Below are 27,782 nucleotides of genomic sequence, written 5' to 3' on the forward strand. Positions count from 1 at the left end.
TTGAGCAGTGCTCAATAAAGATCAACAAGGACTGAAAACAAGTGCGACAAATCAAAAATACCTTCACTGAAGGACTCCTAATGATCTTTGATGCTTAGTGTACCTGCAGCAGAAGGAATGTGCAATGTACATGTATGTTGGGAAGAAGTGCAAGGATCAGAACAGTGATATTTTATCACAAGGCAAACATAATAGTGCAAAGCATAAAATTTTACTCTGAAAATCCTCATAAAGCTGTGCTACCATTTATGAAACATCACAGTGAGATACTAATTTTCAAAACCATAATTGCATAACAAAGTGCTTTTTTTTTTTTTCCTTTGTGCCTTTTTTTTTTTTTTCCTTTCAAGAAAAAGTGGCTACAGTCAGACACAGAGGATGCATGGTAACAGCTTAAAACCATCAGGTCTAAGACACAGTGACTTCCAAGATCATATTGTAATGGTCTTGAGCATCACATGGTATCATGGATGGAAATAAAAGTTTGGCTATCCTTTAGTAAAAGTAAAAAGGAATTAGGCTGCTGTACACAGTGCTACCAAAAGCAACATCTCCATTATTATAACAACGATTTCTGAACATCTAGTGTACAACTTTCAGAAATATAAAAAAAAAATCAATCCTAAAATTGGGAATGACCATGAAACTGGGAAGCTTTAAAAGTGACACTTTACAAAAGCTCTTCTTAAAAACAAAACACATCAAAAAAAAAAAAAAAGCAGATGTTTGGAAAAAATCATCAGCATTATTGGAGAAAAAGCTTTTTAAAGAATAAAAAGTGCATTGAATTCAATGTCTTTTCCTTCATTTACTTTGTAAGTTAGAAGTCGGTAGTAGCTTCATTAGGGGAAGAACCATACAGAGAGCTTCTCACGTTTATGTGTACGTATGAAACACAAATTTCCTCCTCACTAAGCTTGTGGTCTGTGCGCACCCATGGGCGCGGGTGCGTCTGCGTTGTTGCCGCAGTGTGTGGCAACACCGGGGCTGCCCTGTGCTGGCTCCAACAGCCCTGCCACAGGGCACGGCTGGGCCCAGCAGCCAAGATGGCGGTGCCTCGCCTCAGGGACAGCCTGGGGAAGGCAGAGGCTGAGGGGGGCTGCGAGGACTGGCCCCAGCCCCCTGCCCTGGCTCAGGGGCAGGAGGAAGAAGAGTGAGGAATGGAGGGGGAGATTGGGCCTCGAAAGGGAGGAGGTAAGGTGTTGTTTTAACAAAGATGACTTTGCTTTTCTCCACCCAGATCTGCTTTGCTACTATATTAGATTAACCTTCCTCAAGTTGAGTCTGTTTGCCCACCAGTTATCATCAACAGCAAATCTCCCTACTTTATCTCATCCAGCTAAGGTTTTCCTCCTGTCTTCTCCCCTAGTGCTGCCGAGAAGGGGAGAGCATGCACACAGGCAGGTGGGTGTCTGTCTGCTAGCCCAGGTTCAGCCAGCCCAGCTCCCTAGCCCTCAGTTCAGGATAATATTTCACTGTCACGCTGCTGACCTGCGTACCTGTAGCACAGGGAAGAATCTAAAGTAACTCTTCTAGTAGTTTACAAAAATACAATACAATGAAGTAACTTGTAAACAGTTATTCTCACTTTTAAAAGGCACTGATCATTTTTTACATTTTGTTATGCAAAGCAACCTGTAAGAAAGAAGCAAAAACATCTTAATGATAACAGTTAAAGATTTTATCTGATCCCAGTGAAAGCAAAAATAAGAATTCCAATCCTTGACTAGCTGGAGATCACATCATCAGCATTTAAAAAAAACATTTTGCTGTATGTGGACACTAGCACACCGAGTTCTGCAAACGTACTAATAAATAATATGAAATATCATGGACTGTAAAACTATGTGCAACTTACAGAACCAAATATAAATTTAAGCAGTTATTGGTTAATAAATCACTTGCAATTTTATCCCCTTTGGATACACTGTAGCAAAAGATTGTTTAGTGCAATTAACTTTAATAGCTTCAAGCGAAGTTTGGCTTGTCATCATTCCTTATCAGAATATCAACCCTATTTCCCAATGAAAATGAGGACCAGTTTCAATTGTGGAAACAAACAAAGTAGGAAATGAGCCTGTTTCTATCATCTGTTACTTTCTGTCTACTTTGATAAACTAAACTGTGTGGCAATGCTGCTAGGTGCTGGGACTGGTCATTTATAAAGTTAAACCATACATACAGCTCTTCGCACTTTTGGCACCAGCCAACGAGCACTCTCCCAGTACTTCCTCTGAGTAGTTTTACAGTAGGCACAGACCAAAAATCATTTCCAACCTGCATGTGGACATTCAGCCTAAACCATAGTGCAATTAAATGCTACGGACTCAGTTCTTTTGTGCCTATGAACATCAATGCCACAGAATGGTTGCGAACACATTTGACCCATTAGAACAAGCAAAGCATTCAAAGCAGTACAGATCTATTTTTTTTTCCTCTATATGTTATTTAAGAGCATGTGATTCTCCACTGGGTAGTGTTTTTTGTTAACCAGCAGTATGGGGGTATGTTTGACACAGCTTGCTGATGTAAGATAATGTGAGAACAGTCTTTCACATCCAAGACCAAGAACAACAAAAACCTTTGGAGCACCAGCCCCAATGTCTCAGAGCAGATACTACATTTTCAACCCAATCAATGAGCACATGTGCTCAACAAAAGAATTGTAAATACCCACAGAATAAAAAAACAAAACAAAACAAAACAAAACAAAACAAAAATTCACATGAGATTGTAAGAGTTCTAACTGAAAGTTAGAATGCAACAGTTGAAATGTCACTTATGTTAAATAACCTCTCAAAGCGCCTTAATCAGAGGACTGTTAAGTGTCTAAAGCAACATCTATTTTTAGAGGAGCTATGCCAGAGCCAGAACTGTAAATCAGTAAAGACCCATCTCTGTTCTGTGCAAATTGTCAGAAAATCTAATAACAAACGTGCATGCCTGTTCTATGGCACAATGGGAGTCGGGATGAACAATTTTTAAAGGGACATCACATCACAAACCATTTGTGCTTTCAAACTCAGTAAGATTGAAGATGAACAGTGATACTCATACAAAACTAACTGGATTTCCTATAAGGCTTTCAACAAGGTCTCTCACAAAATGCTCTTATAGAGGCTAAGAAGTCATGGAATATGAGGGGAAGTCCTTGCAAGTATGAAAATAAAAAGACCGTTTTGAACTGTCTGTACAACATTCTGGAAAAAGGAGTGAACAGTAAGATGAGTCTCCTTACAATGCTAAATTATTCTGGTAAAGATGAAGACCAACTGCAAAGAACTGCAGAACTTCAACGAAGTATCAAGTAATGTACTTGCCAAAAGATGGAAGAAATGTATGTAAAAATAAAGAAATTCATCCAGTGGAAAAAACAAACAAACAAACAAAAAAACACAAAATTAATGTCACATGGGCTTTAAGATAACCTTTACTACTCAGGAACATAATCTTGAGGTTATATATTCACATAACCATCAATTCAGTGCTCAACAGAGGTTTAAAAAGTCAATCATTAGGATTTATTATAAGGGCATTTTTATGCTAATGTACAGTCGAAGGTCTCCCTGAATGCTGAACACAATTTCTAGTTCTGCCTACGAGAAGGGTAACAGAAATGGAAGAAAAGTCCAGAAAATCACAATGAAGATATCAAACCTACAGAAAGCTTCTATTTTAGAAACAATTAAGTAGCCATGGACTTAACAGGACAAGATAAAAGTTTATAAAGTCACAGCTTGCTGAAGATTAGCCATAGTGTGATTGTTTACCAACTCTTCCAACCAAAAAAAAAAAAAAAAAAAAGTAGGATGGGATTAAGAAACTATCATATAACAGTAAACAAACACAAGGCTGTGTTTTTTACAGAACACAGTTCAGCTATGGGTCTCTCTGCTATAGGATATGAAGAACAACAGAATTTTGTAATAAGAAAAGCAATGAGACATATTCATGGACCTTTTCTGCTCCACCGAGAACAGCTTGGAGGGGATAAGTAAAAGACACATCTGGAACCTAGAAGTCCTTTAACTGTAAACTGCTGGAGGCTGGGAAAGTATACCAGGAGAAGCATCTTACAAGCTCATCCTGCTCTTACACACTGCTTTGCTGGCCACCTTCCTCCTGGCTGGCCACCTTCAGAGAAAAGATACTTTGCTAGTTGGATATTTGGACTGATCTTGTGTTCCTGTTATTGCAAATTATCCAGAAGTCCAGCTAGCCCTGGTGGTCTATTTAGAAGAATAATATTTTTAATCACACAAACTTTTATTTTGGAAGTTGCCGGTAAAGCATTTAGAGATGTTGTATGAATCCAAAACAAATTCAATCGATTATGTACTCTACCCTACCAACATTATGAAACATTTGCCTGTAAACTGAGTCAGCCCAGTGGCAAGACAACTGAATTCACAATTATTAATTTATATTGTGACAGATATCAAGTAATTTTTATTTTAAATGAAATTTGACAGCAATTATTTGTATTGGCTACTACAAAGATAAGGGAAACCACACCAAACTTACCTGCTTTTGGACAGCACTTGTGTAACGAAGTTCTAAAAGAAAGTTAACCTCCTTAACCAACACAGTGTTTTTCTCTCATAACTGATTTCAAAGCAAACACTAATTCCCAGAAAACAAAAAATGTGATAATCATACTAAGAAAAAAGCATTTCTAAAAGTATTTGATATATTACTGTATTCTTTATTATAATTCAAATCAGAAAAAATACTTTGCAGAAAGTTATTAAAAATTAAAATTGGAACAAGCAGTAACAAATTTAGAAAAAATGTGAATTTCAAAATCATTCATGTTCTGTTTTAATTACAGGGAAAGTAGACTGTATTTTAAATTCCAGATTCACTGTAAGAAAAGATGTCAAATATCTAGAATATTAAAAATGATATACCTACTTGTCAGTGATTCTCCTCCAGAGCTGTGCACCTGCAATTGTGAGAATATAAGATGACACACAATGCACTAAAACAGAAATCACATAGAGGTTTTTCTTCTTTATTCATAAGCAATGTGCAGATTTAGGACAAAATGAATAAGGAATTCTCCCTAACATTTAAAACCAAAGTAACAGTTCTCAGAATAAGTCTTTTCTGTAAATTTAACATACCAGTTTAAAATGTTAATGAAAAAAATACTGTATTATGTTGTTATATTTTCATGTGGAAGAAGATAACCAACATAACTTCTGCTTTACAGCTACAAACTGGCAAACAGTTTCTACACTACTTATGACTCTGTAATAGTCTTGCCATCTAGTGGCTGGCTGGAAGTGTGAAGTAGCCCTACAGAAGTGTTATCCTGGGAAGAATTTCTTCTGCTGTTTGGAGTGACACCAATTGTCACTACAAGAAGATTTCTATTCTTAGGTTCAATAACCTAACTGTTCATGAACTTTGTGTACAATACTACTGAAGGCAATATATTTAACTGTAGTAAAATAATCATTCTCTAATCATAAAGCTGGGAACAGAGGTCTTCCTGACCTCACCTCTATGATGAACAGTTGAATAATCACATAGAAGCAAGACTGAAAGAGAAATGAAGAGGGGATGGTAGCTTGGTCAATACTGGTACATCTTGGATTTGCTCAATACAAAAATATTAGTCAGTAATGACAGCTAAGATTTACTTGTGTAAATAACCACCTTCCAACTGGTGAGGTATTCAACATTAGAGGTGATTTATACAACACAGCCTAAAAATCAAATCACGCTAAGCTTTTTAAATTAGCCTCTAAGTTTGCATCACTCAAGCAGGAAACAATGGTAATGGAGACTCCACAGAAGGCAGTGACAACAAAAACATTTCTCAAAAAGGTTGTGAATAACTACTGTAATTTAGCAGGGAAGAATAGACTGTGGAGGTCAAAAATGAAATGCTAGTAACGTTGCAGAGGAGTACTGTGATTCTCTGATACTTATTTCCTGCTTTCCTTTGCATTTTTTTCAAACACTGCACCGCATTCAACATCAAAGAAAAAGCAAAATAAGCCACTTCAAAAAATCTTCCTAGCAACAAGAAATACACATTGACGAACAACCTTTTGCCAGAGAATTTTCAAGATGGTAATGAAGTATGGGGAAAAAAAAAAAGTTAAAACAATACAACAACACAAAAAACATCCCCTTTTAATTTGGTAGTACTTAGATAAGACTGTACACACTGGAAACTGAACACTCCATAAACTAGAAAAAAAATACTGTTTCACTTATTTAAACTGTGAGGAAGATAAGTTATTTCACAATCCTTTTACAAAGTTGACCAATTTATATTAGATCTCCACAACTTTTCAACAGTGATCTAATTAGAGTAATGTCAGAAGTACGAACTTTTAGGAAAACTTTGTATTTTAGATAATAATGGATTTTGAGATCTAGTAGATAAGATACAAGAGTGACTGTTCATTGATACTCGTTATACTCATACTGAAACAAATCTCATAATGCCCTGTCTCTAAAATATATCAGAACTTTACTACAAATGGTAGTAGATCATTGTAGATTATGTCATTTCACTCAGAAATTAGCTAATATTTTTGCAATAATCCTAGTATCATAATGTTAAAGAGGATTTAGTAAAGGAGTTGTGGGTGTTTAAGCAAGGAACTCTATCAGTATACTGACCTACCTTTTATCCTAGATAAGACCAAATCCTTTATTATCTGAAGAACTAGCACTCCAAGTATTATGAGAGAAGTCAGATGATACACTCTCCAAGGGGTCAGAGCAACAAACCTAGAATGTTAAGAAGAAATAAACACTGAATACTTGTAAACTTATTGGAAGTATACATATAATGACACCTGTTATTAGTATAGAAAATAAAAAGAAAAAATAGACTGATATTATAGTAGTTGAATTTAGTTTGTCCCCACAACATTTTCACAGAAAGTAAACAATGAGAGCTCCAAGCATGACAGTCTCATTCATAGAATTTGTTGTTGATAAAAGTGTGAACAAAAATCTAAGCACAGAGGAAGTATACAAACCTGAATATTTTCATTATTGCATAACAAGCATTACTATTTAAATAACTTAAGGTTATAGTAAAAATATTTGTCTTGACATAACAGCTTTCTTTTTATTCACATATAATGGTTAAATATTTTCTTGTGTTTTCTAGAGGACCTCAGTTCACATCAAATTTTTATACAAATGATTCTTTCAAATGCAAAGATGAGGTAGAACTGTACAATTCAAGGCACAATACTCAAACCTCATATTGAGCTTTTGTTCTTCATTACAAAAAAAAAAAAATTACAGTGTGTCTAGTCAAGTCAAAAAGCCCTAGACTCATGATGTATGATTTATAATCTCATGCTCTACTGACTTTACTGTCTAGGTGTGTCCGGCTTAACATTTCTGTCTAACATTCAACTAAGTAAAAGAAGTAATTTATCAGTTTGTTTCAAGCGCTTTAAGCCAGAGATCTGATTACAAACAATGAGTGTATTATGATCATTTTCAAGGTAAGAGCAAAAAAGGTTAACTTCAAAACAAATAAATAACTGAAGCTGAGGATAGTCAAAAATAAGAAGTCATCTAAGGGGCAGTGGGTCAAATAAGAATACCAACAGAAACGAAATCATATAAAGCAGAGAGGTTTCCAATAAACTGATTTGTAAACAGGGCATTTGGCCTCCCACCCAGTTGCTGCAGCAGTTTTCCTACAGAAAAGAGGGGAAAGGAAATGAAAAGAAGCAAGTATAGGCACTGGATGAAGCCAAGGAACACCCTTTGAGCACACCAGGACTTTTACAAAGAAAATTGCCTTCTAGGTGTTTCTACCATAAAAAGCATATCCAGCACTTGTGAAAAACTGCTCAAGTATTCCTTGAAATCCTGAGAAAATAGGATTGCATCAAGGAAAATCTCTATGCCACTAATTTTCACACTTAATACAATTCACAGAAACTCAAAGCCCTATCACCCTGACCAGACCAGGATATGTCTTCCAATACAAACAGCTAACTTATTCTGAAGGGTTTCTACATCTATACAAAGTATTAATTATTATTCTATGGGAACAATATATATGTGTGTATATATATATATATATTTTTTTTTTCCTCAATTCAGTACCTCTACAATTTCAGCCAGCTCAAGAAAACCAAGAGATGCTTCCAGACAAGATGTTGACAAGCTTTTTCAAAACTGCCCAAGCCTAGCTCTCATTAGATCAAATAATAATCTTCAATATTAAACATCCTTGATTTTGTTTAAGGGTGAAGTTCAACTACACTGAAGATTAAATCTAATCTATTTTTTCACTTACTAACAAGTGAAAAAAGCGGAGCGGTGGAGATCAGACACCGTGAAGAAAAGTAAACTAAAGTATTTTAAATGCAATTTCTAGATGCCTAAAGTTTGTAACAAATCCAGACCTTTAAGCTGCATGGCCTTAATACCATGACTATTCTACAGGTTCTTCATGGTGCTTGTACATTAAGGTTTCCTAGGATCAAACAGTATGTTCTGACTTAATAATTAACATTGGGCCATCCTCTGTGGGTGAAAGAAATACATCAGTACTGAAGTTTATGCATGTTTCCACACATGCATAAATGCATACACAGTTTACTACTTCTTAAAGTAAGATGTTTACTATCTTTCAATGAATATATAGAGCGTTTGACCTACTTTGCAGTCGCAACTAAGCCATACTCATAGTTTCACTGCAATCACAGCTGTCACCTGCAGTTAAAAACAGTTGTACTAATGTGGACGAGGATTAGTAAAAAAGGATTAGCAAGGTAGCGTGCTGTCTGAAAGACGCTTCCAAGTCATGTCACTTTATGCTCTCAATACTGCGGTTTTTCTGCTCCACAGCTTTTGGGGAAAAGAAACAACAATGTCTAATATTTGGAGCAGCTAATGTAGTAGCCAAGCAAAGGCTCTTCACTTACTTGGAAAGCTTTGAATTGTTCTGACTGGACTTCCAGTGCATTAGCGTTATTAGTTGTCACAACCCTCCCTCCATTGTTTCATTAATTTAGACTGCAGTGTTTGCAAGAAAGTCTCTCTCTCGGAAATTCATTCACAGCCACCATGTATCAGCCCTCAGGCGCTCTACCAATACAGATTAGAAAAGCTGCAAGCCATATGTCAGACAACTCTGACGCACATCCTCGAATCCATTACCAGTCAATGGCTGACAATGTCCTCCCTATTTTTTTGGTAGGTATCTACCTTCAGCTTACCAAAATGTTAGTCCATGCTGGGTATCTATGCTTTTTGTGCAGCAATGGGGAAAGGATTTCATACCAGGATATGAAAACCATGTATTACATGTATGCTAATGGCGTAGGGATTCAAAATTCTTGAAGGAATTATCAACATGATGCATAGCAACCAGATTAACAAAAAAGTCGTACTTTTGCTTATTATTAGGAATTAGGTTTGGGGTTCCCTCCCCCACCCTTTTTTTTTTTGTAATTAGAATTTACTTGAGTATTTCTAAAACACAAGCATTCCTGACAAAACTGGAAGGCACCAGAATGACATCACCACATATTGCAAAAAAAATACTTGTTTAGTAAAACAACAGCTACACTTACTTAAGAAGCTGTTATGCTTTTTTAAAATCAGTAAACAACACAGGCTGAAGTTCAATTTCTTCTACTAAAAAAACATGCTGTTACAAGTGGTGTGGAAAATAACCATTCCCAGAGACAGATTTGTTCCCTCGTGAAATTCTGCACTATTTTGATAGTGATAGCTTTTTCAGAAAGCAAAGGTTAGAACAATGCATAGAATTATGCATTTTACATAACGACTTCAGTAGTTAACAACAGGGTAGCCTGCATGTCAACGTGGCCAGGGACTGCTGCAGACAGCGTGGGACTTCTTAAAACCAGCCACGAGGTGCCACAGGACTCAGGCCCCCACACTGGTTGAAAAAGGCATCCCTAGGACATGAGAGGCCTTCACTCTGGCAGAGCTCCAGAGGCAGGAAACAGCCACCTGGTTCGGGGGCTGCAAGAAATGCCTCAAGCCTCTCCCCTGGGCGGATGGCAACAGCGATTTCACCTGGAGATGGTCGCTGGTTGGCATACAGAGCAGCCAAATGAAAGACCTGCTGGAAGCAGTAAGCAGGGACAGACCGTCAGGGAAGTACGATCTCCAGAATCTGTTTGGGTAAGCACCCGAGCGACTTGATCTAACTGGACCTACTTTGGGCAGGTTGGACCAGCTGACCTCCTGTTGTCCTTCCAACCCACATCCTTCTATGACTCTACAAACAGGTGATTTATATGGTATCTGCAGAGATCTTGCAGAGGCACCAACTCAAATCCAGCATTGCAAAGCAGGAAGGCCAAGCAGACCTTGAGCAGTGGATGGAGATCCCCACGATGGGAGAGGCTGGAAGCCTGGGACTTCTGGCAGCAGAGGAAAGGTTCCTTCTCTGCCCTTCGAGTTGAACTTGCAGAATCAGTACCATACCATGCTGTAATAGCCAATACAGGGAAAACACCTGTGGTAAAGGAGGCCTCAAAACCAGCTGGGCCTGAAGACAGCACTCAGACCAAGAGGAAGCAGAAACTGTTAAGGGGTTAAAGATCATCTTCTGCAGGGAATGGAAGCAGACAGCTGCTGAAAAAACATACTGTCATGAGAGGCTCACTGCTTGCCAATGGCCTGGATTTGAGGTCTTGCTAAGGCTTACCTGGTTTGACTACTGTTTGTTGTTGTTCATGCATGTGGGCACAACCGGTACTGTCAAGGAACAGCAGAAAAAAAAAAAAAAAACAAAGAAGGACTGCAGAGCTCTAGAGATGAATATAGGGGACCCAGGTGTTGTTCCCATCCGTTCTGTAGGTTAAAAAGTTGCCCTTTGTCTGATCAAGCCTTTGGTTAGTTTATTACTAACACTACACAGGGAATGGGGGGGGGGGGTTTGGCTGAGTACACTAGAGGCAACAGCTGAAAGAAAATGAAATTGATGAAATTCAAAGGCAAAAGTCCTGCACCTAGTACAGACCAACCTCCTGCATCTGACTGGCTGAGGGGATACTCTGTGGAAAAGGTCCTGAGTGACAGTAGGTTTAGCCAGCATGAACTGTGCACGCTGGCAGTGATGAAAGCTAACAATGTATCAGGCTGCATCTGCAGGAGTTCAGGCACAGCACAGGTGGTGAGCAATTCCCCTTTACACAGCAGTCATGAAATTACATTTAGAATACTTTGCTTGGTTTTGGGTCTCCCAAAACATGAAAGACATCAGTGATGAGGAGCAAATTTAGCAAACAACCACCAAGATGGAGTTGGGGGTGAGGGAGGGGAGGAGCTGGAGACTTGCGTTCTGTGAAAAAAAATTAGGAACCTGGTCTTGCTCAGCCTGGAAAAAGGTGGCTTTGTAGAGGAGACGTAATAGCAGCTTTCCAGTATAGCAGCTTTTCCAGCACAAAGTCATTTTCTTAAACCCCACAGTGCAACTTCTCTGAAAGTATGACTGCTCCTGCTCTTACAGAGAACTGCCCAACACTGTTCCAGAAAGAAGCCCATAGTGATGGTATGTAGATAAGGATTATTACTTTCATATTAATCATCTGTGTTCTGGAAATACTAAAATGCAGTATCTATAAATATTAAAATCCAAATGCACAAATATTCAATGCATTTAAAATCCAAAACTCAGTATTTTTCCTGTTGTTCCTTTAGCACATTTAGGTCTGAGCTGAAGTATTTCCTGATCAGGAATTATGGCGCAAAAATCCTTTCCCCATTGCTGCACAAAAAGCATAGACATCCACTTATAGTAGAAAAAGTTACGCTTACTGTGTTTGCAAAATATCCAGTTTGTATTTGCTCTTATTATATTGTACTGGGTCTGGCTGGGATGTTAACTTTCCCTGCAGTAGCCCATACAGTGCTGTGCTCTGCACTTGCAGCTAGAACAGCAGTGGTATCACACCAGTGTTGTGTCTGCTGCTGAGCAGTGCTGGCACAGCATCGGGACTCTCTTTAACCCTGCTAGGGGGTGGGCAAAAAAGTAAGAAAGTGAGAAAGGAACATCACCAGGGCAGCTGACCTAAACCAACCAAAGGGATAGTCCATACCATGTGATGTCCAAAGGTGGAAAAAGGAAGAAGAGGGAAGGAGTGGGCTCTCGTGAAAACGTCGGTCCTCCTCCCGAACACTGGCTATGTGCGTTGAGGCCCTGCTTCAAGGACGTGGTCAAGCATCGCTCATTTGTGGGAAGCAGAGAGTAATTTCTTTCCTCTGCACTTCCACATAGCCTTTCTTTGTTGTTTCTTTTTTTCTTTTTTCTTTTTCCCTTCCCCCCTCCCTTTTCCCCTTTTCCTTTCGTTTTCCCTTTAGTTAAATCGTTCAATTAATAATAATCTTTCCTTAATAATTATTATTTTTCCCTTTAATTAAATTATCCTTATCTCAACCTGTGAGTTGTTCTTTACTTTACTTCTTCCCCTCCTCATCTAAGGAGGGGGCGTGAGAGAGCAGTTATGGTGTTTAGCTGACTAGCATGGTAAAACCACCCACATATATGTATGTGGTATTTAACTGTTAATCTGCAAGTCTGCAAGATACCACAAAAGGCTGTGGTATAGCAGGTTCCCTGCTGTAGAGAGGAAAACATATCACATATAACAAAATACATTTGAGTATATACTGTCAAAAATTTTAGAATGAACAAAGTCTTTATAAATCCTAACAACACTCTTAACCCCTACAAAAAGCCTAAGTTGTTGAAAAAAATATTTCAAGAAAACACTACAAATATTTACTCCAGAACTCCCATTTTGCAAAGAAATCACAGCATATTAATCCAAATTTACAATAGCCACACTGCCACTTCCAGTGTCTGGCAGCTTGAACATAAATAGCCATGTGTCTGTTTAGCCAAAACATGTAGATTACTGTAATGGACTGTTTCTTAGAATATATACATTAAAAAGTTTAAAAATACCTTTCATTTAGTGGAGAAAAGTAAAAGCCACTGTAGAGATATGAACTAGGAAGAAACACCTTTTTCTCTTTTTCTGTAAGTATGCCACTCCAGAATGTAGATATCTAATACTTTAATAAAATATTACAACAGGAATAGGATGAAGAACTGGAAAGTAGCTGATTCATGACTTATAAGCTAACCCAACTGTTTGGCGCTATCCTGTGGAAAAAGACTAAAAATTCTATCATTAAATACATAAAAAAAGTCAAAAGAAAACAACAAGAAAAAACAGAAGTGGCATGACTACTATTCTAAAGCTTGTCACATTCCCTTTAATTATTTCTTTGTTAAAGACAATACAGTAATCTACCTTTTGTTCAAGAAGCTTATTTGCCAGGTTTTATTCAACAGATTAGGATTGTAATTGTTCAGCCAGAAAGCACAAATCAAATCAAACAACCTGGATAGCTCTTTCTCTAGAAAACCTTGTATAATTTTAGGAATAAAGATTTGGGAATAATGAGATAACTTGTCATAAGAAATAGATTGCCACAAACTCAAGCTGTTTTAACTTTGACAGCCACACTTAGAAGTGATGGTTCTCTCTGAGGTTTGTGAGCAGGCTGCAGTACCAAAGGCAAAGGCTGCTAAACACTTCTGAAGAATTATGTGATTATTACCTAAAGGTTAGCAACACACAGGATAAAAATCCAAATTGCATATTCTCTCTACCCCAACTAGAAGAAACAACATTTTTAGCTTATAAATAGGTACAAATAAAAATGAAAATAGTATTCTTCTCTAATCAAAAAATGAGAAAAAAACACACTATAAAACGCTTTCCATTTAATCATCAAAGATAAACCTGCTTATAAGTGGTAAACTTTGGAAGCATATTGGTGATTTGGGAAATATGAACAAGTCAATAATAAAGTGCCTCACTACAAAATTATCTCACACTCTTTGCAGGAAAACCTCTTGGGAAAAGCAAGTTAGAATTATGTTTGAACATTTGTAGCTTGCAGATCATATTTTCTCTAACCAATTGCATTCAGATAGGTATTTGAAATAAAAAGATTAAGAAGGTGGAAACTTAAGTGACCTAAACACCATACCTTCTGAGTCTATCAGGACATCAAACGCTACTGCTACTTCAGCGAAAATGGGCTATTTCCATTAGTTAAAAATTATTCTGAATCAAACACAAAATCAAAGAGCCTGGCTTCCTTTATTTTTGTACAAACATGCCCAGATCACCTTAATTAACCTATACTCTGGGAAAGCACTGAAGAAATCTTAATTCCATTTTGTCATACAGTAGCAGCAGTTTGATGTTAAAACAATCCACCTCTACCACGCTGCCCTAAAATGTCATTTTCTTTAATGCTCTCATTAGTCCTGTAACATCTACCAAGGAGCATAACATATCCCCCTAAAACTTCCATTCTTCTCCAAATTCTACGTATTATTTGGAAAGTCTCATTATTTTCAGTTAATACACGCAAAAAAATATTTCTCTCTCACAACAACTGTGCTAGACACAGAATTTATTAGTTTCGCCAGGCCAGAAATACCCAAGCCATGTTACAATTCTGCCATTCTGCTTTGTTTGGGATTTCCATATTCTGGAAAGTCCTCATCCTGGATTTGATCCTAAATTGTTCAGTAAAACTTGCTTTCCCTCAGTGCCTCAATTATCCTATTCAATTTCTTTTCTGATAGATTCTGTTTTCTTCTGAGTGGTTGAAAAAATGCTGTGAACTGCCCAGCTTTTTATGTAATGCAGCTTGGCTCGTAAACAATGTCAATTTTCATTCTTGCAAACTAACCTCTCAGCCAAAGCTATGCAAACTGTCACTAAAAAGCTGTTCAGTTAATGGCTTTATTTTTTTTCTTAACTAAATTTAGCTTTCTGTTCCACTCTACCTCCAAAACCCTCAAAAGTTAATAATGTGTGTTGAAAAAGTGAACATAAGCTTAAAACTGCTTGGGTGAAAACAAGTAGCCCCTAAAACTAAATCATGACTTGTATTGCCACCGAAATTGTAACTTCACTTCTGGGAAAGTGTAAGACTGAGAGGAAAAGGGATTCTGAAACAGCTGAATTACTGTGTAAGCCGATTAAAGCAATAGGGCATAAGCCACTGATACTTGCAATTTCAATAACTGGACTCATCAAAAATCCAGAGCCGTTTAAGTGAAATTAAAAGCCAAATTTAGATAGCCAATAGAGACAATACAGAGTGTCTGTGAATTTCCTGCTAATGGCAGCTGGTGGCTGTTGGTAATGAGTGGTTTGGATAGAAAAAAGCCACGGGATCCTTGTACAAGTACTAAGTGAGTCATCATTAAAGACAGCACCACACAAACTGCTGGGGAAAACAGCCACTAACCTCACAACCTGCAGGTAGTACTGCTACGCCAACTGAAAAACACCAAGGATCACCACATCGGCCTTCTAGGAACAACATCACTAGTATAAGGAGACTTCCTACAACAGACAAAACCAGGAAAATGGCGTTTCGTAAGCAGTGAAATTCCTAAGGCTCAGAATGCCCTGATGCCTGAGATGTCCTGTTGCTGAGGGCTACCTCCTGAGTGGTACCTATGCTCAATTTTGAGAATAGATAGAAATTTACAATCACCTTTCTCAGACGCTTAAAATGGAAAATCATAACCTTGCTATACCAAACACACAGTTATGGATAGCCAGAAACTGGCCTATCCAGGAGCCCTTATTAAAAAAAAAAATAAAAATCTTATAACAAAGAATAGAAATCCAGGTGTTGAATATACCGTGTATACACACTGCTATAGACCTGTTGAAACCTTGCTTTATAGGTAGTGGCACTACAGTTTGTGTGCAAACACCTGAAAGAAATGTTTAGCCCAGCACTATTTTCCTACTTTAAAAGGATAAATTAAGAAATGAAAAAGATGTTGAGATCTCTCCATGGTAAAACATTATTGTTGCCAAGCCAGGATTCCAAATAAGAAAAACTTTAATAGCAAGTCTTAAAGAAAATTGGATAGTTACTAAAACACAGACCAGGCAGTAACAACAAAACAAACCTGTGAACTTTGAATGTGTTTTGGTTACTAATACTTAAATAGCAGTTAGATTTTATACCTGGAATAACTTTACTAGCAGTCTTTATCTGAAGCAATGCAAATGGCTACTTAAGATACAAGAAATCTGCTTTGTTTCTTGATTAATTTGTTCTTCCATAAAAATCAAAACATCCATCAGGTCTAAGACACAACCCCCCAAAATTTGAGTATGGATGGCAAAAGATACTATTTTAATGGCACAATTTGGCCAGCTTTCCTGTCTTTAAACCAAGGAACGATAGCTGTCTTTTACATAGTCAATCTAGTTGGTTCATCCAGTACAAAATCATATCTAATGTTGTTAACAAGAGATCTATAGTAACATACAATTTGTGTATCTGAAAGTGTAGAAAAATCCTCAAAGAAAATTTGGATTTGGGCCAGCAATGAGAACAGCAAACAGGATACAGCAATACAATGCAATAAATCTTTCCACAAGGAGACAGATCTACTAGATCCTAGCCTTTTTACTGTCACTGTTACCAAGAAACCCTATAGAAATCTGTGATTTGAGTAATCAGTGGATATACACAGCTGATGCATCTAAGGATGGACTTGCAGAAATTAAGGTATGATGCTAAAAAATGCACAAACCATCTGCAAACTACAAAAGACATATGACAATATAGGATTACTGAAAATAAATCTGCCCCCTGGATCTCATAAAAAATATTTGACAGACTGAGAGAATAAAAATGAAATTATTTTATCCACCACCAACCCCTCCTATACACACACAAAAAGGCAATAATTAAGCTAGGATAGTAGATTAAAATCTAACATTGACTCTTAATACTTCACTTTCAATCTCAGGTGTGATTTTAGATATCCATTGCCTAACACTTGGAATGCCTAGCCTCAGCTTCTGGCAACAGCAGTTTGCCTGCACATGGGAAGAAGCACTCCTTTTTTCTGTACTATATGTATAAAATAAGAAAAATGCCACATTCTCTTCTTTTTCTTTTATTTTCTTAGGTGGCATTTTGACTTCAGTCCATAAACTATCTACAGCAGGAACAATCCAAATCACACATCAGATAAGTAGATGCTAAATAATACATATTTAACCCTTGTTCATTTTAAATATCTTCCACTGAGGGCATTTGTGGGGGAGTTTAAAGCTGTTCACAGTGAACAAATAATGGTGTGATAAGTGATGGCTGCTTTTTCAATCAGGAGATTTGTTTCTACTTCAATTGTCAGCCTTGTTTCATTTTTATTTATTTATTTATTTATTTATTTATTTTTAATAAAACGTTAGTTCACTAAATATATAGCAGTACATATCAAAGCTGAATTTTATTATAAATATGTGATATTTATTTATCCTTAAAAATATTAAAGTAAAGCATATTGTACTAGCTTTTGCTAGGTTAGAAGTTTTGTGCAGTCTTTTACATTAGGAATTTCCAAGGAAACTAAAAAATATTAGAATACAGTAATGTAATGCCCAGACCAAGAACCTCCTGAAGTCATGCTCAAAACCACGTTGCTTTAAGCCTTTTAAAACAGCCCATCATTATTTATTTGCCATGTTCAAAAATGAAGGAATTTTGGAAAACAGAATGAAATTAAATTAGTAAATTTATTGCACCTACAAGCAAGTTATTTCAGTAGAAAACACTGAAAATGCTTTTATATAGTACCACGGTTTAAAGATTTTTCATGGGAAAGAGCTTACATTCAAATATATTAACAAAAGATCTTGTGGCAAAACATCATAAAAACAGTTATCCCTCAGCATCTCGTACTGCAAGGGGTTTTGAATGACGTACATAGGTTCAAGAGGGGAATGGAGGGGAAGCATTCCCCTTCTAATGGAGGGGAAGCATTGCCCTACCAAAACTAATGGGGTTGGAGGAAGGAACTATGATCACTCTTCTGACATTTGGAAAGAAGCACAAGTAAACTTCATCTCCCCTTCCTCCCTCTCCCGCCAGTACTGCCGCTGATCCAGAAGCAGCTCCCTGTCCTTCTGGCCAATCTCGTTTCTCAGCTTTGAGGAACAGAGAGATGAGAGGCCCTGCACACTGGGAACGCAACGCCCCTGCACAGGGACAGGGATGCTTCCAGGCACAGGGCACGGGTGCATGTGGCAGTAACTGAGGGGCCCTTCTTCGGCCTCGAGGCCTGGCAGTGCAAAGCCCTGTGAGGAGAGGCTGAGTCACGGCAAACCCAGACAGCCAGCTGCATCTCCAGAGAGGAGAGCAGAAGCAGCAACCACACTGCACTGCAAATCCATGATGCCAATACTAAAGCAGGGAAACGCGAGGCTAGCTTTAAGCGAGCGTTTCATTTTCTAAGTGTTTGATTTCACAGACTAGCTAACAGGACCATTCCTGATGTCCTTCTGTCTCAAAACACGGAGCTTTACCAGCCGAAACGTTACTGCAGTCTTCCCTGATTCGTTCCCACCGTTCAGATCCTGTGGCACCAGGACAGAGAGCTTCCTGGTGAGCGACAATGCCCCCCAAAAAAAAGTCAGCACAAGGACTGCTTTTGTTTTCATTCTGACAATAAAAAAAGTAGAGTGAGCTACACATTTTGATAAAATAACATCAAATACTGGCAACTTAGCAAGCTGCCAGCAGGACTACCACAGGAGATTTTCTGTACGTGTTATATACTACACGCATTATACACTTTGCTTATGATCAAAGTCACACAAAAGAATGGCAAACAGATGCCCAGTAGCTTGAGATACAGAACTGAACAAATCCTGTCAAACACTGGCTCTGATAAAATCAAGAGCAATCTCAAAGAAACATAAAGCATTATCACCCTTCCACATCGCTGAATGAGCAGATGAAGTCCGAAGCCGGAAGAGCAGTACCATGTAACTTTCCCACTGAAAAGGCTTACCAAAGATACTTAAGAGCAAGACTGATAATAAAAGGCAACTTAAATTAGACATCACGTGTGCTGCTCCTGGGATTAAAGAGGATAAAATGTTTTTGAAAATATTTGCACAGAGAGACTTTCACGTGCAACACAAAGCTTCAGGAAGTTCTCTTCCCATGATCGCGTGTTTAAACATCAGGCTGTCAGGGTTACAGAGAACTAAGTGGAGTTTGCCATTAATCCACCTCTTTGGTCGTTTGCCTCTCATTCATTTGAGAGGAAAGGGGGCAGTTTTAGCCACAGGAGAGGACACAGTTCAGTCTCAAAGTCTCAGCTGTAACGTTAGATGGAGTCCTGGTACACAGACTGCTCCATGCAAACGGGTGGGCATACAGCAACATTTTAGATGAGAAAATTGAAGGCATCGCCAGCAGCTACAATGGGGGGAAAGTTCTGAAGCAATTTCACAGTGAAAGGCAAGTGGTCTGCTACGGGCACGAACAGAAGGCTCGCTGCAAACACAACAACGACGCCACCCCGATGCAACCCGAGCAGAAAAAGTTTGGCCAAGAGACAGCGCACAGGTGCCCTGCAGCAGGACTCGCAGCATGGCTGGAAGGAACCTCGCAGCTCACCCGACTGCACAAAGCTGCACAAAGGCTCCCAAAACGCGGCCCCCACCCCCTTGGGGACCCCAGGCAGCGCGGCGCGGCCCCCCCGCCCAGGCGCGGCCGCCTCCCCACGCACCAGAAGAGCAGGTTGGCGCAGACGAAGCCGCCCAGGCTGCGCAGGGGCCGCTCCCAGCTGAGCGCCGCCGCGATGCAGCAGCCCAGCGCCAGCCCCGTCTCGCCCAGCAGCGCCGCCCCGGCCCCGCCCGGCACCTCGGCAACCGGCACCGGCCCCGGCCCCGCCGCCTGCCGCCGAGCCTCCGCCCGCTGCCGCCCGCCGCCGCCGTCGCTCTCCCCGCCCGCCTCCGGCTGCCGGCGCTCCTCGCTCGCCATGGCTGAGGCTGAGGCTGAGGCGGCGGCGGCCGGGATGCGGCTGCCAGGGGACGGCACCGGCGGCAGCCACCGGGGGCTTGAGGGAGGGAGGGAGGCGGGGCCGGGGCGCGGCCGTTACCCGCCGCCAACCGCCGCCAACCGCCGCCGGTGACGTCACCGCAGGCACGGGAGGCGGCGGCAGGTGGAGCGCGGGGCGCGCCTGCGCGGGGCCGGTGCATGGGGGGGGGGGGCGGCGACGGGGGGGGGGGCCGTTAGGGGCCGTTGGTGGGGCGGCGGTTTAACAGTCCGTGGGAGTGAAATTAGGGTCCTACGGCAAGGAGGGAGAAATAAATAAAGAAAGGAGCACAAATAGGGGAGCCTCTACTGTCATTATCTAATTATTATTATTTATATTTTTTTCCAGGCCGTTTTAGGATGGTTTGTGGCGTGTTGTAGCGAACGCTGCCCGTAACGCTGCCCAACCTCCCTCAGCCCAGCCGGTGGCGGCTGGCTGCCCCTTGCCAGCACTCAGTTATTTCGGACATGTGCGCTGTCCTATTCAGGACTTAAGTCTAGCGAGCTCCAAACAGCCATTAGATAAGCTTGGAAAGCAGTCGGGTGTTTTCACGCACTTTTAAAGCCAGCATGGGATGGTTAGCCACAAGTAGCGCGCTCTGCTTAAAATGTCCAAATATGGGTTAGGGCTTAGTTTGGGCTTAGTTTGTACTTAGGTCTTAGTTTGTACTGAATTTGTGAAATGTTGATAACAGCTTTACAAACCTGTGGCCCTAAGGATAACAGCCATGGCAGATACTAGGTAATTCACCCTTTCCAATATTCATTGTTTTAAATTTATTTATTTTTTTTTTCGGAAACATTTGAGTATGATCGTGTGCCTCTGCATTTGCACTGTACGGAGCACTCCTTTCCATTCAGTCTGTCCCAGGAGCTGCAGGATCCCTCTGCCCCCAGAAAAGGGGGGTGGTGAGAGGTTGTTTCAGAGACTGTAGGCATAGACTATAGGTGTGGGAACAGTTTCAGATTTTGATTAAACTTGCTTCCGTTCTACATTACAGACACTGCTTTTCTGACCTATACCATAAAGTGTATGAATGGAAATTAGTGAAAAGCTTATCCAGAATAGTTTTTGTAATTTAGCTAATGGAAAAAATGCTTCACGTATTGGCAGGTGACAGCTTTTCTTTTTCACTGTAGACAGTTATTGGGCTGGATTTATGACTGAACTTACTGAAAGCACTGTGTGAGAGAATAGATGGATCATTCATTCGTGACCATTGGAAGTTTAAATGTTAAATGTAACAGTATGTATGTTCCCTGCCTGTGATCTGTCTGTAATTTGATGTTTTGTCTGCCAGGGTTTGAAAGGTTTGTGTGCTGTTTGTGCTGGGAAGATCTAGGACTAGTATCCAGTGAACAGTTTTGTGTATGAGCTGTAATGTGCAGAATGAGATTAGAGAGTGCATTTCTGGTGTCAGGGACTGCAATGTAAATGATGGATGAAGCCTGTGGAGAAAGCTTTCTAAATGGCTGTGTCAATGGAGCTTACAGCTATCAAAGCATTCTAATGCTTCTGAAATATGTTTTAAAATTCTGATGTCAGCATAGAGAAATGTTGTTAATGTCAGTATTTCAGCTCAAAATGTTATGATTGAAACAACAATGAAAGTATCTTCAGTGGAAAATGCATAACTCGATAACGGTAGAAAAACTTACCAAGTTTTTTTTTTTTTTTAAATGTGGAGGTTGGTTCCCAAATATGCTGACCTATGAGGAGCTGCTTTTGGAACTGATGTATTAAAAATGATTATTCTGTGGGGAAAAAATATATACATGTACAGAGTAATTTTCCTTCGTAACCAAATTGGTTAATTTTTCACCAATTAGAAAGTAACTGAATAAAAAAAAAAGGGGGGGGGGGGTTATTGTGACAGTTAGAATTCACACATTCAACCAATCTGATACATTCAAAACTTTTATGACCATCTCTTTAATTGCTTGGGTAATGGCTCCTCTTTATACAAGGTGTCGCTATGTTGTCAAATCTCACATCTGGTAGAAGATTTTAGGTGCAACTGAGGAGTATTTCTGATCTAGCAGCTGGGCCAGAAGGCTGTTTCCAGTCTAAAATGTTGAATACGACCACCAAGTAATTCCAACGGTTTGTCACATACAATTATATTAATCATTTTAAAACCAATGAAAAGTTGAATTAGGTTGAGGACAAAAGGAAGATAAATGCATTTAATTAAAGAACATTTATTAAATAGTGAATGTATATTAAGCCTGCAGTTTGGCAAAAGAAAAAGAAATATCGATGTTTATATTTGCCTCTAGAGATCTCTCTCTGTTGTTTGGCTTAAGGTGTGGATTCTGTTTTTCTTTATATTGCACTTCATTGATATTACCTGTTTGTGTGTGTGTCTGTGGTAATGCAAAAATCTGCCAGATGTGATTTAAAGCTGTTAAATGTTCAACACTAAAGCAGATATTAAGTGTTCTAACTAAGAAGTCTGAAGATCTTTTCTGCTTCTCAGAATAGCCTTCATGCAACAGGAAAAGGAGGACTGAGGGTGGAATGCGACTTTCAATGTGTTTTTCATTATCAGCTACAGATGTCCATAGTTTCTGAAACAGCACAAAAATCCCTGTCCTATATTTTCTGGTTTGTTTCTTTTTAGTAGTTTAAGTTGATATTTATTAGTGTGGGTTCTTCTCAGAAGTGGAGACAATAAAAGTAGAAGAAGTAGACTACAGAAGAACTGAGCAAGTATATATATAATGCTTTGTTCATCTTTTCAATTCTCTCCCAGCCTCCAACTGTCTTCTGGTCAGAAAATTTCTTGAGCCCAGTATGGCTTGCTTATTTAGTAATTCCCTACTGGGTTTCTCTTCCAAATGCTCCTAGAGTAGCTCCTTGAATTCATGTTCTTAGACACAACAGTATCCTTTATCAAGGAGTTACACAGGTCTGTTACCTGCTGTGTAGATTCACCCCACACCCCTTTTAAAAAACAAACAAACAAACAAACAAACAAAAACCCCTTGCTTCCTGTCTGTTTTATTTCATCACAGGGCCACAGAATAAGTTAGTTTGGAAGCAATGTCTGGGAGACAGTCGGTCTGCATTCTTACTCAACAGTTACGTCAGGTCACTCCCTGTCATGCCCAGCTTAGTTCTGAACGTTTGTGAGGATTGGAGATACTACAGCATGCTCTGGGCTGCCTGTTCCAGTGTTTGACCACCTTCATTGTGAAGAATACTTTTTCACAAAGAATTTCCTATTCAAAATTTCTCATGCTGCAGTTTTTGTTCTCTACCTCTTTATTTGCTGTGCATCATCTAAGAGGAGGAGGACTGCTCTGTCCCATAACCATACACTACATACTTTGCATGTAGATCATAGGCTCATAGAATGGTTTGGGTTGGAAGAGACCTTGAAGATCATCATCTAGATCCCCGTTCACCTTCTGTCCTCCAGAGTGAACAAGCCCAGCTCTCTCAGTCCCTCCTTCTACATCACATGCTGCAGGCCCTTGACCTTCCATGGGCCCTCTGGACTCATTACAGGATGTCAGCGGGTGTCTTGTTTTGGTAGCCTGGAACTGAACATAGTGTTCCACGTGTGGTCTCACACATGGTAGAAAGAGGAGAAGAACCACTTCCCTTGTCCTGTTTATGACCCGTAGTTAGTGCATGATTATGGACTCTGTATCCTGTCATCACCATGCCACTTCCTACCTTGCCTCTGTTTTGAGGCTGAAGAGTCATGTTTTAGTCATTCTTCATACAGTAGCAGTCCTATGGCAGTGCTCATCCTTGTTGCCCATCTCTGAAAATTTCCCAGTTCTGGTATATTCTTCTTGTGCAGTTCTAGTCACATCATCACTGCATTCAAAGTGGTGTATTGTAGGGTAATGGATTTAGGTTTCCTAGCACTGCTCTAAAGTGTGCTGATGTGCCTTTGGTAATAATTTCTAGCATCTGATTTTGTTTTTTAAAACTGGTTCCAAATACTGAGTCGGTATTTTCCAGAAACTACTACACTGTCACTATTTTGTCTCTTAGTGATAACAATCAGTTCAGAACTTGTTGTTGTACAGTTGGATCTGGGATTGGGTTTCCCCCCACATCCCCTGCCTCTGCAGAACCCCTGCAGAACTTCACTGGTGGTCTCCTCTCTATGTTGAGAGCGGACCATTTCCTCTTACTGTCTGTTCCCTATCTTACAGCCAACTATTCTTCCACATCAGAACTTCACTTCTTTTGTGGTTTCATAGCTTTCCTAAAGCCTTAGGCGATGAGTTTTGCCAAAAGCTTTTTGGAAATCCACATGAAATAGTTTTCCCTCATGCGCAGGTCATTAAGGCCATCAAAGAACTCCAACACAGAGCTTTATTGTACAGTCTGTACTGCCTCTCCCCAGTAGATTATATTTCTCCAGGTGTCCACTAGTTATGTTGTTTATTTTAATATTCCCTAATTAACATTAAAAGCCTTTAGTTCCCTGGATCACTTGAACTCTTTTTAAAGACTGGTGTCATACATGATGTTGATATACATAGCATGCACCTTTCTTTACTTCTGCTTCTGCCTGAAGCTTCATGAATGCTTTTGTGGACTTTCTCAGTGTTTACTTACCTCTGATATCTTTTATAGTTGCAGTTTAAGAGTAGAATAAGTTCCGAATTAATAACAGCCAAACAGTTTTTCTCCTTTTATGCGCACCCTCTTAACCTTTCAGCCTCCAAAAGGTGGCTCCTCTATTGTGGGGTATTGTTGAAACTACATCCCAAACTGTTTTTTTTGTTTGTTTGTTTGTTTGTTTTTTGGCTTGAATATGTCATAATGTTAAACAGGAAAATGTTAAAATTTGTCCTACATAATGTACCACACAGTTAATGTCTGTCTCACCTTTCAAAGTATTTTACTTAGAAGTTTGTGTATCTGTTAGAGTGGCAGGCACTAACTGTCCTACTGCACTTTCATTCCCTGAGCAGTGTTTTAAATACACAGCATCCACTTCATTATTCCAGGTCTTGGGGTTCAGTACAGTGTATTTTGGTTGTTGTAACTAACTAATAACTAAAGGAAATGCAGGGAAATTCAGAGACATAATTGCTAGAGTCTGCGAGAACATCAGTCACCTTCCAGAAATGCTTTTAGAGACTGCCCTCTGCTGTTTCTCTCAACTGTCAGCTTTGCTGCTTGCTTTTTTTTTTTTTTCTTCGTGAGTAAAAGTATTTTTAAGTTTTGTGTGTCAAATGCAGCATAGTATATCTTGTCCAAAATTATATTCTACCTTTAAACAACTTTAGTCACTAAAGTTGTTTGGTACTGTATGAAGATTGTATGTTGCTTTTTCTTACTGTCTCCTCATTTTTACTTCTCATGTGATCTAATAAATTTGTGATTAACTTTCCTTATCTAAAGAAGGACAATTTATGGGAGAAGTTAATTAAAACACAAACCTTAACACTTTGTTATCAGCAGGATTATGGTGTTTAGAATGCTTGTGCTGCCTCCGCTGGCTTTTTCAAGTTACACTAACCTGGAAAAGAGAGTACTGGCTGGGAATGAAGAGATCTTCACTCCAGTATTCCCATTGTCCTGTTGCATGAGAAGATTGTATTGTCTCCTTGTGTCTTCTTGACCTGTTTTTTGTCTTTTCTGTTTGATTGAAGTCTTTACAGATTGAAGTCTTTACTGGCCTTATAATGTGTGTTTGCAGAGTGCCAAACCTAATAAGCAGGGTGCAATGTCAAACAGATTTCCCAGGTACTTTCCCAATATAAATAACGAAAACCATGAGAACTTGTAATTTACAAATCAAAGCTGTGGTTGATTTCTAAAACAAATCTTAAGAAAAGTCTGTGCTTGCAAAAGCTTGTAAGCAGCCTTAAAATGAAATGCTTGGTTGTCTGAGGTTATGAGACTGCTTAGGGGATACATAATTATGCTGGATTGTAGTAGACAATGTTAGCTGATAGGATGAAATGAAAACTTGGTTCTTTTAACACCATGTCTGCATAGATGTATATTTATGGGAAGAAATACATTAATATGCATAGCATGCTAAGCAAAATAAAAGTTTCCCAATTCAGACTTCTCAAAAATACTCGTGTTACCCTGGAATGTTTCTGTTGGGCAGCTGGAATTCATGTGACTTACTGGCTTTGTAAGTTAAAACTACCAAGTGGTACAAGATTAAAAAATAAATAAATAAAAAATTGACAATGTTATGATATGAGTGTTGATGCTGCTTCTTATCCAGAAATGTTAGTATTTGGTAGTGGTTTTTTCTCGCCACTAGGTTATGCTGCTTCTTAATGCTGGTGATCTCAAAGCTTTAACAGTAGAATCCAATAGTGAAGTAATATATGGAAGAACCATGCTTATTGTTCAGTTTTAGTTTTTCCTGTAATAGAGATGTTGGTCGGGATGCTCTGATAGCCCTGTGTTGTGGTTCCGCTCGAGTGGGCAGCCGAGCTCCACCACAGCTGCTCTCTCACTCCCCCTCCTCAAAAAGGAACGGGGAGAAAATACTATGAAAAGGGCTCAAAGGTTGAGATAAGGACAAGAAGATCACACAGTAATTATTGTAACGGGCCAAACAGACTCGGCATAGGGAGATAGTAAGATTTATTGCTTATTACTAACAAGCTAGAGAAGTGAGAAACAAAGGAAAGAAACCAAAAGCACCTTCCCCCCCATCCACCCTCTTCCACCTCCTCCCCCCAAGCGGCGCAGGGGAACGGGGGAATGGGGGTTATGGTCAGTCTACAGCGCTTCTTCTTGGCCACTCGCGTCCCCTGTGCTGTGGGGTCCCTCCCACAGGATACAGTCCTTGATGAACTGATCCGGCGTGGGCTTCCCACAGGCAGCAGCTCTTCCAGAACTGCCCCGTACCACGGGGTCCATCCCTCAGGAGAAAACTGCTCCAACCTGGCTCCCCTACGGGCAGCAGCTCCTGCCAGGTCACCTGCTCCTGCGTGGTCTCCTCTCCACGGGCTACAGGTCCAGCCTGGAATCTGCTCGGGCAGGGGTCTTCCACAGGCGGCAGCCTCCGTTGGTGCAGGGCCACCTGCTCCACCGTGGTCTCCTCCACGGGCTGCAGCGTGGAACCCTGCTCCACCGTGGTACTCCATGGGCTGCAGGGGGACATCCTGCTTCACCATGGTCCTCACCACAGGCTGCAGGGGACTTCTGCTCCGGCGCCTGGAGCACCTCTCCCCCTCCTTCTACACTGACCTTGGCGCCTGCAAGGCTGTTCCTCGCTCCTCTCACTCTCCCAGCTGCTGTGTGGCGCAGCGTTTTTTCCCTGTCTTAAATATGCTCTCACAGAGGTGCAAAACAACATCACTTATTGGCTCAGCTCAGGTCAGCAGTGGGGCCCTTACCAAACATGGGGCAGCTTCTAGATCCTTCTCACAGAAACCACCCCTATGGCCCCCTGCTACCAAAACCTTGCCACGTAAACCCACTACACCCTGCAACAGATACTCCATTTTGCATGGTTAATACGTGTGAGAGCAATGGTCAATGTTCCTTTCTCAAATGTAGTGTTCTCTGAATCTGGGTTTTGCAGAATTGAGCTAGTGTAATGGTGTACATATCAACATTTTTGAGTTGTTGATGTGGCATTAGATGGTTGCTTGGATAATACAAACTGATCAACTTTAAGTTAGAAAGGAAGTATCTTTGATATAATAGTCTAGGACCTGAGACAAAGGAATTTCTGAAAGAAAATGCATGTTCACAGGCTCAGAAGCTATGGTCAAAGCCCATTAAGAAACCAGTTAAGACAAATGTTTTTGGCTCAGAAATTGTACTGTACAGCCTTCTCATAAAATATTTATGCAAAATTTTACAGGTGTTATTCAACACTAAAATATGTTGCTGT

General features: G+C 39.9%; 1 protein-coding gene across 1 annotated transcript in view; it reads right to left on the reverse strand.

The window, feature by feature from the left end:
- The window catches only part of RETREG1 (reticulophagy regulator 1), a 61,216-nt gene extending 41,335 nt beyond the window's left edge, over nt 1-19,881 (reverse strand). Inside the window, exons 1-3 of the mRNA XM_032181088.1 lie at nt 19,628-19,881; nt 6,647-6,753; nt 4,915-4,945 (exon numbers count right to left, since the gene is read on the reverse strand). Coding sequence (XP_032036979.1) covers nt 4,915-4,945; nt 6,647-6,753; nt 19,628-19,881 — 392 coding nt within the window. The remainder of the gene's footprint in view (nt 1-4,914; nt 4,946-6,646; nt 6,754-19,627) is intronic.
- Between the last annotated feature and the right edge of the window lie 7,901 nt (nt 19,882-27,782).

Source organism: Aythya fuligula, chromosome 2, assembly GCF_009819795.1.
Source record: "Aythya fuligula isolate bAytFul2 chromosome 2, bAytFul2.pri, whole genome shotgun sequence".
NCBI lineage: Eukaryota > Metazoa > Chordata > Aves > Anseriformes > Anatidae > Aythya > Aythya fuligula.